At 41.4% G+C, this 9,279-nt stretch overlaps 1 protein-coding gene across 1 annotated transcript; it reads right to left on the bottom strand.

Annotated features, from left to right (window-relative positions):
- Window positions 1-6,945: 6,945 nt before the first annotated feature.
- LOC110679570 (myosin-9-like) lies at window positions 6,946-8,761 on the bottom strand. The gene is made up of 3 exons (XM_021854579.1): window positions 8,248-8,761; window positions 7,195-8,174; window positions 6,946-7,133 (listed from the first exon to the last, which is right to left on the bottom strand). Exons 1-3 carry the CDS (start codon window positions 8,371-8,373, stop codon window positions 6,986-6,988), a joined length of 1,254 nt encoding a protein of 417 aa, XP_021710271.1. The 5' UTR covers window positions 8,374-8,761; the 3' UTR covers window positions 6,946-6,985.
- Between the last annotated feature and the right edge of the window lie 518 nt (window positions 8,762-9,279).

The following is a 9,279-nucleotide window of genomic DNA, read 5'->3' as shown; positions in this document are numbered from 1 at the left end:
TGTGTGTCACCCGACAGCGCTGACTGAACGCCCCAACAAGGTCTCGGTCACATGGCTGTACTAACTGAGCCAGAGCAACGCTCGTTCTGGTTTTTCTCTTTCTCTCTTTATTTTCAGATTGGGAGAGTGAGTTCCTCGCCAGGGGTGGAATCAACCCCTTTAAAACCGACCCGCCAGATGGAAGAGCCTCGGTGTGAAGAAAGTGTACGACGTCCGCAGTTCTGACGGTCCCCAGTTCGGACGAGGTGTGCCGTTCGTTTTCGACATTTTCGTTAAAAGTTCAGTGGGCATTTTCTGCCAAATTGACGAGCGGGCCAATTCGGGTCGAGAGTGTTTGGTAGTGATATAAGGTGGATAAAGTATAGGTGGATAAAGTATATTTCGGGAAATTGGTGGAACCACCACATACGCTATCAGAATCGAGGGTAAAGGAAAGTGTCTCAATCGGATTCCTTAAGAACGATTCTAAGGGTGGGAAGCTAGTGAATTGTGACGACCTTTAGTAATAAATAAAATTGTTAGAAGAATACAGAGTGATCAATATTCCGAAAAAACCAGTGACCAAGCCGGGGGGCCCGCTACAGATGGAGTTGCTGTGCCGTTCTCAAGAAACGCAGAAGTTCTATCAGAAGCTCAACACTCCCGCAAAGGCTTCGTGCCGCGAGCTGAGATGTGCCGGGATAAGGATGGGAGCATCTTGACGAACGGACGCGAGATGATCGAAAGGTGGAAGCAGCACTACGATGAACACCTGAATGGCGCAGAGAACACAGGCACAGAAAGTCAGGACAGCGAAAGCGATGGCTACGTCAGCACAACATAACCAGTGGAAACCACCAGCTCCACGATGGGGGAAGTTGAGGATGCCATTCAACAGCTCAAGAACAACAAGGCCGCTAGCAAGGATGGTATCGGAGCCAAACTCATCAAGATGGGCCCGGACAGGTTGGCCGCTTGTCTGCTTTGGCTGATAGTCAGAATCTGGGAAACGGAGCAGCTACCGGAGGGGTGGAAGCAAGGCGTTATATGCCTATCTACAAAAAGGGCGACAACTGGAGTCGTGAAAATTATCGTGCAATCACCATCCTAAAACGCCGCCTACAAAGTGCTATCCCAGATTCGTCTTCCGTCGTCTCTCACATATATGCAAAACCGGGTTTCGTGGGAAGTTATAAAGCCAGGTTCCATAGCACGGCCGCTGGACCAACGGGCCACATTCTTTTCCGTGCGGCAAATCCTCCAGAAATGCGTGAGTACCAGGTCCCTACGCAACATTTGTTCATCGATTTCAAGGCGGCATACGATAGTATCGACCGCGTAGAGCTATGGAAAATCCAAAACGAAAACGAAAACAGCTTTCCCGGGAAGCTCACAGATTGAACAGAGCAACGATGGACGGTGTAAGAAACTGCGTGAAGATCTCGGGCGAACACTCCAGTTCGTTCGAGTCTCGGCGGGGACTACGACAGGGCGACGGACTTTCGTGCCTGTTGTTCATATTGCGCTTGAAGGTGTCATGCGGAGAGCCGGACTTAACAGTCGAGGCACGATTTTCACGAGATCCGGACATTTGTTTGCTTCGCGGACGACATGAATATTATTGGGAGAAATTTGAACGGTGGCAGATTTGTTCACTCGCCTAAAACGCAAACAAGAGTCGGGCTAATGGTGAATGTATCGAAAGCAAGTACATGCTGGTTGGCGGAACTGAGAGCGACAGGGCCCGCCTAGGAAGCAGTGTTACGATAGACGGGGTTCGTCTACCTCGAATCCTTGTTGACAGCTGACAACAATGTTAGTCGGGAAAGGCGAAGGCGCATCATCAGTGGAAGTCGTGCCTACTATGGGCTCCAGAAGAAACTACGGTCAAGAAAGATTCACCCCGCACCAATGCACGATGTACAAAACGCTCATAAGAACGGTAGTCCTATATGGGCATGAGACTGGACTATGCTCGAGAGGCACTTGCAAGCTCTTGGAGTTTTCGAAACGCCGAGTGCTAAGGACGATCTTCAGCGGCGTGCAGGAGAACGGCGGGTGGCGGCGAAACATGAACCACGAGCTCACTCAACTCTACGGCGAACCCAGTATCGTGAAGGTAGCTAAAGCTGGAAGGATACGCTGGGCAGGGCATGTTTCAAGAATGCCGGACAACAACCCTGTAAAGAAGGTGTTCGCTACGAATCCGGTCGATACAAGAAGGCGTGGGCGCAGCGAGCTAGGTGGATTGACCAGGTGCATCAGGACCAGGAGAGCGTGGGTCACAGTCGAGGATGGAGAGAAGCGGCCATGAACCGAGTGAATTGGCGAAATATTGTTGGCGAGGCTTTATCAAGATAATTGATGTAAAGCCAAATAAGAGAAGCCGCATTTGAAGGCAAGAGTTATTCATACTTCGTATGTAGTTTTCCGAAATCATTTTTTGAATTTTGTTTTTTACTTAAAGTTGTGACATTTTTTAAAAAAACACACTGAAAAACATAGCTAATTTCCTCGAGGATCAGCTTAGATCGACCAAAATTTTAAAACAAGGTGTCATAAGAACCGTAATCTTATATTCTTATAAGGGCTCACGATTTTTTTTTTGCGGAAAATCTGAAACTATTTAAAATCAATGAAACACCATTCAAGTCATCGCGTGCAAAAGTTCGGTAAACCTGAAATTACTTAAAACACGAAAAATTGTGAAATCTCAATCAAGCATTTACGCGCCATTATTTGCGTTTGACAAAGCTATGTGTTATTAAATCGGTTGAAAAATGCAGATATATTGACAAAAATGATTTGCGTGCGGCTCAGGTGAACCCAAACTTTTGCAAGATTTGCATCATACTGAAGGTGAACCCAAACTTTTGCACGATGACTTGAACGACTGTTTCATTGATTTTGAATAGTTTTCAAATTTTCCGCATAATTTCGAGAGTGCTCTCAAAGAATATAAGATTACGATTCTAATGACACCTTGTTTTAAAATTTTGGTCGATCCTATGCTGAAGAAATTAGCTATGTTTTTTCAGTGTGTTTTTTGAAAATGTCACAACTTTAAGAAAAAATTTAGTATACAGAATTCAAAAATTGTTTTTGGAAAACTACATACGAAGTATGAAAAACTCTTGCCTTTCGAATGCGGCTTAGAGAGTTTCAATTGGACGTGTAATCCAGAGATATGGACTGAACACTTTTGTATGTTTTTAGGAGGTGAACCCAAACTTATGCACGGGAGTGTATAAGACAAACGCTCGCTATGTGTGTTTTTGACATGTTTCGCACTAAAAAATGATGATGTGATATTTTGATGTGAACGGTAAAGTGGGACAAAAGTTTGAATGGGGCAAGAGTTTCCTTTTAAGATTAATATTCGTGATATTTAAATGTAAAGCTCTTTAAAACATTTATTTTGCTTATTTTTTTCCTCCTTTGCACTTATAGTGGTACATCAGTACCCATAGTGGAGGGTCCCATGAGAAATCAATGGTTTGCGCCACTAAAGGAACCATTCTTAAAGCATAGCTCCATTAAGGTAAAGATGAATCAAAGCCAAAGTTTAAATTTTCAAGAGCACGAATCTGGAGAACCAAACATCCGTTTAAGCTGAAACTTAATCGATTGGTCGCTAGTTGGTGGTGACCAATCGATTAGGTTTTCACCTTAAACGATGTTAGGTTCTCCAGCTTCGTGCTCTTGAAAATTTGAAACTTTGGCTTTCGATTCATCTTCACCTTAAAGAAACAGTGTTCCTATTACTTGTATGGCGAAATACATCTAAAAAGTGCTTCTTCAAAATTAGGAACTATTTTCGAGAAACTATTTGGTGCAGGAACTGCGTAAGTGGTGATGGTTTTCACACATACCAAATATTTCACTTTTAAAGCTTTCATTTAACGATTAAATTTTTAAGTTAGGATTTAAAAGGATTTCTGCTTCTGCTGATCAACTGTGGGCATGAGCAAAGCAGGTAATCCATTACCTATAGCTCTTTTTCTTTTAGTTCTCTTCACTGATAAAATCATATGGCTACGAACGCTTTAGAGTCCAGCTATTTACGCCAGCTTGCTATAACTTAAAATCACTCCTTTTTGACATTTCTTGCCTACACTATAATATTATTATCGTTTAATTCGAAGCAAACTTTGCTTATGTTGAAAATTGTTTATGTTGATGCATAGGAACGTCAAAACAGGTATCCTTGATATCAGGAACCGAAAACCTAAAAATATAGGTAATCCTTATTTTCTGTGTTAAATGCTTTTTGCCATTATAGGTTACTAATATGAAGTCATCACTGGTTCTGTTAATTCTCTATAATGAGTTATCTTAGGAACTGAACCACGTTAAAGGGTTTAATAAACTATACAGAGAATTTGATGTCAAAACAAATGGACCATTGAACAAATTTCCAATGTTCAGGGGATATTCTCGCTGGAACAAATTGCGACCAGAGCGGTTCCTGGCCGATTGTTTGTTGGTTGATTAGGGTTCCGTGCCCACGGAACAGAGAAACTCAAACATATTTAACTACACTTCCGATTTGGGTCATGTTTTCCGGATTCAATACATAGCCTGTCCGTACAAACGATGGACCTATGAAATAAACAAGCTAATTTACCGACATAATCTAATGGCATGTAAGAAGCTGGTCATAAACGACATAGACCTTGACAAAGATAAATATTCGAATATCCCTGATCATCATTTGTAGATGTTTGAAAATTATTTGGATTGTGAGATTATTTTATCCACTTTCTCTATGAGGTTTGCGGGAGGTTATCAAATCTGTAACGGCCGGCTTGGGTTTGGATATGTCAGATTAACCCAGCCAATAACGATGCACAAAATGCTATTCTCTCGAATTTCTTCATCTCTATTAGGGTAAGTGTTCCCTTAGTTGTGGGTGTTCCTATAGTTGCGGTAGTGTCGTTTTCACTGATTTTATTACATTAGCCACAAAACCGACATTGCCAACCGACGTATTGGCTTTGTTGATACACGGAATAGTTGAAAAGAGCGTTCAAATTGCTTTTGAAACTGATGAAATATCACTAAATTGCTAAAACTTTTCATGCTTGTACCAATAGTTGCGGTAAAGTGTTCCTATAGTAGAGGATCCCATAAGAAAACAGCGGCTACCGCAACTATAGGAACACAAATCAAAATATACCGCAACTAATGGAACAGTGTACCAATAATGGGAGATATTTTTTTTCACTGACATGCCGTGGATTACTGCGATGAAATCATTTTTCTCATTAAGTCAATGGTCGTTACTTCTCGTTACAACATTAACATGATGATGATGATGATGATTATTTAGCCACCATCAGCGCAAGGATTACCTATGGCTGCAGAATCATACCGGGATGGAATGATCTACCTGATGGTTTGTTGTAGCAGGGCTAGTTAATATCTTTGAAGACCTTTGGAAGACAACACTAAGGCTGTTTTCTCATGATAAAAGGCTGGCGACCCCACGCACTTTCATCCAGTCAACAGTTCAATTAACTCCCTTAGGCTACCCCTCCCCAATACCCAATATATAGTAATATATCATATATAATGTTATTAAAGTATCTTACCTCTGTTATTAAAGTATCTAACCTCTTTGTACCTACAGTTTAATAATATGAAAACTGCGTACATAGGTACAACCAGATTACCACTATCTACGTGTCCAGTACACAAATTATATGATTACTTTCCCCCCATGAAATGAAAAACGGCGGAGTAATCATGAGGATAATCCTCACATGTTTCATGGAATGTTTAAAAGCAATTGGTCATCGATTGTGCAGTTTGTCGCTTCTGAGTTTAGAGCATTATCCGCACAAGAGCACCAATGGCCCTCAAGCAATCACAAACCATGTGAAACTTCTCGTTACAACATTAACAACATACATTAATTGCGCTTCTTGAATTTAGGCGGTTGAATGAAGTTCAATCGTGCTTAGTACCTCCACTATTGGTACATCTAACCTAATTAAATCAGAAACGCATTTTTTGTGGGGATGCCTAAAATGAAAAAAATAAGGTTTGAAAAATACAAAAAATACTGCAAAATAAATCCAGTGAAAGTTTATGACATTTCATTCAACAATCGAAAAGCATTACCAAGCCTAAACTATAAAATAGATAGGCAAGTTTAATCATCCCCCGCAGTTTTATAGCTAGCGTAAAAAGCTGGATAGGTCAAAGTAAGCTAACGCATTATAAAGAACTGAATTTAGCCTGTATGGGTATCTGGTTATTCTTCAATCCCTGTAAATTAGCCTGATTAACCAGCTCGAAATGAAGCATAGCATAACTTCGTAAGTCATTAGTCTATTCTAGTATCAAAGCGCTGGGTGCTGTTTAGCATTAATTCTTGAGCGAAAATTCAGCACAAAGAATGTTGGAATAGTATGTATAGTAAGTATAAATAGTGAAATGTAAGTCATGCCGTCACACAAAACTTTATATTACTGAGCTATCTCAAGGGGTGGTAAAGCATTCAACATGGGCCCCAATAGCCATTGCAGAACTCGTTAAGCTATTCAGCATGACCGTACTGAAAGTCATAAGTTTGAATTCGGTCAAAAGACGTTTATCGTTTCTCGCAAAATATTTTCCAAACTGAGACGGGAATCGAATACAAACTCCTTAGTCCAAATGTTTGACGATACTAACCGCACGGCCTTTGACTATCATTAGTCATCTCATGTCACTCGAGGTGAAAGCGACTCATCTCATCTTCCCCGAGTCGCATGATAATCCTGAACATCCATAAGAAGTCAAACGTTCATAAGTCGGTGCTTTGAAAGATCATCGACTCATGGAAACATTGGGTCATGTAGCAGAAATGCTTTAGAATGCTGTTTGAGAGGACCTTCACAGCTATCATTATAATTTTGTTTTTAGTATGGTTCCAAGAATCGATATCGAATCATGGAACATTGACTCATGGTGGTATCACTGTATATCTATATCGGCTCTATAAGACGTTTATCTGTATTTACAAAATAGCACACTCACTGTTGGCCTTGGTCAAGTCCTTTCTGGCCAGATCACGCTCACGCAAGACTGCATCCACTTGCTTCTTGGACAAATCAAAAGCTCTTTTGGTTGCATCACGCTCCTTTTCAAATGTTACAATAACATTCCTAAAATGAATCATCAATATCTTCATCAGTTGTTTGAATTACTTTATATAACTTTACTCACTTTAATTTAGCTACCTCGTGCTCAAATGTGCTCTTAGCTGTCTCTATTGCAATAATCTTCTTTTGTAGCAACTCCTTGCTCTTAGATAGTTTTGCGTTTTCCAAACGAAATTTGTTATTTTCGTCTTCTTTCAGTTTTAAAATGTTTACTTTAGTGTTCAGTTCATTTGTAACCTTCTCTTTGAGCTGTACCATGTTCTCAAAATCTCCTTGAGCTTTGGCTAGCTTTACCTGTAGTAGGTTGTTACTCGTGGTCAAGCGTTCAAGAGTCGTTCGAATGGCAGCCATCTGCATGTTTTGTTGAACTGTAGTCTTGTGGCTTGCTTCGGATAATTGTTTAAAATGCAATGCTTCATCTGTTTTCTGCGCCAGCTCAGCAACAACTTCAGAATGCTGAACTTGTAAGTTTTCCAGCATTCGCTTGTCCCGAAAGGCGTCGTTAGAAGTTTCGTCCAAGACTTTGTAAAGCTCTTTGACCTTATTTTCGGCATCGTTACATTTGTGATCCAACTCTTCCGTGTACACTCGCTGCGTATTAAGCCGACGATTAAGCTCCTCAACCTCAACGAACAGACGATCTCGTTCTCGTAATATATTCTCTTTATGTTTGCCCATTGCAGCTCCTACATCATCATCCTTGTCACCATGCCTATCCGAAGATTCTGCTGATATCTTTTCTAACTTCTCGCGCATTTGATTCATCGCTTCTTGGGCCGTCTGTTCTCGAGCTTGTGCAGCATCTGCTCTTCTCCAAGCATCTTCAATCTCCGATCGAAGCGCCTGGATTTGTTCCTGATCCTTTTGAGATATAGCCAACGCTTGAGCAACACGCCCTGCAGCTGCCGCAACCTCATCCTGCATCTTTTCGATTTTGTCCTGCTCGTCCAACAACTGCTGCCGCAACTGTTGGCTTGTGAGCAACAACTTCTGGAAATCCTCTGCCAAAGCATATTGCTGATTTCCCTGCAAGTCTTTCACGGTCTAAAATAAAATAGACCAGTTACCTCAATTGAAGCTCAACCCAGAATTTTATTAAGGCCAACTACAAACCCACCAGATTGGCTTTCGAGCACATCTCATCGAAGAATTCATCGGAAATTTCTTTCGGAATGAGGTCATCCTCGAACGTCGATTCTGGCGCCTGGGAGTCTTCCCCACTTTCTTCAACTATTTGATCCATGCTTTAACAGGCTGCAAATCTTAAGTCACTCAAAATTTAAATTTTCGAAGCAGCTACTAATAGCTGATGCAACGCAAAAAATATGGCCTTATTTTTTCTACCAAACAAATGGGTGCGTGATTCCAGGGTAACGTATCGTGCTACGCGACGGAATTGAAACTCCGGCTGTGAAATTGCGAAACAACCACGTGTCGACCGATAACAAAAAGCGCAACAAGTGGAAAGGGCCACAAGAATGAATTGGGCTCGTTATTCTTTACTTTCACAACGTTTAGTTGAAAACTAAGCTGCCGACCTACTTTGATGGGCCATTGATGACGATAGTGATAATGTGAAAACATAGACACAGCCAGAGACGTATGTATCTATCGCAAAATAAATGGGGCACAACAGGTAAATGAGCAATACTTAACCCACCGTCGGTCGCCCTAGTGTACTGAGTACACGCACTTTGCGAAAAGTCGAAAAACACGTTGAAAATCCCTTCAAATTGATCCGGCTGTTGGTCCTATTCCAAGATCTACTCTTCTTCTTGCTTGTAGAGAAGAAATTTTTCGAAAAAATCAACGAAAAGTATTCGAAAACATCGTGTTTTTAACCTAAGTTTTAAGGCGTGTACTCAGTACACCAGTGCGACCGCTCGTGTAATTTTTTTTACCGGGCCCGTCACACGAGCGGTCGCATCGTGTACTGAGTACACGCGGAGCAATTTTGATAGTAAATTCAAAGCTAGGCAAGATAGAATATGGATGTCTTCGGCAAATTTCTTCAGTACAACGGTACCAATTGGTCAGTGGACAAAAATCACCTTGGAAACATCCTCATCTTCCTGTGGCCATCGGATTGTGCCCCGGGGGAACCGACATAGTGGACATTTCGCAATGCAACATCTCGAACACAAATATC

The sequence above is a fragment of the Aedes aegypti genome, chromosome 1, assembly GCF_002204515.2.
Source record: "Aedes aegypti strain LVP_AGWG chromosome 1, AaegL5.0 Primary Assembly, whole genome shotgun sequence".
NCBI classification, from domain to species: domain Eukaryota; kingdom Metazoa; phylum Arthropoda; class Insecta; order Diptera; family Culicidae; genus Aedes; species Aedes aegypti.
Note: the sequence above shows the minus strand (reverse complement) of the source record. Positions and strands in the feature narration are given on the sequence as shown.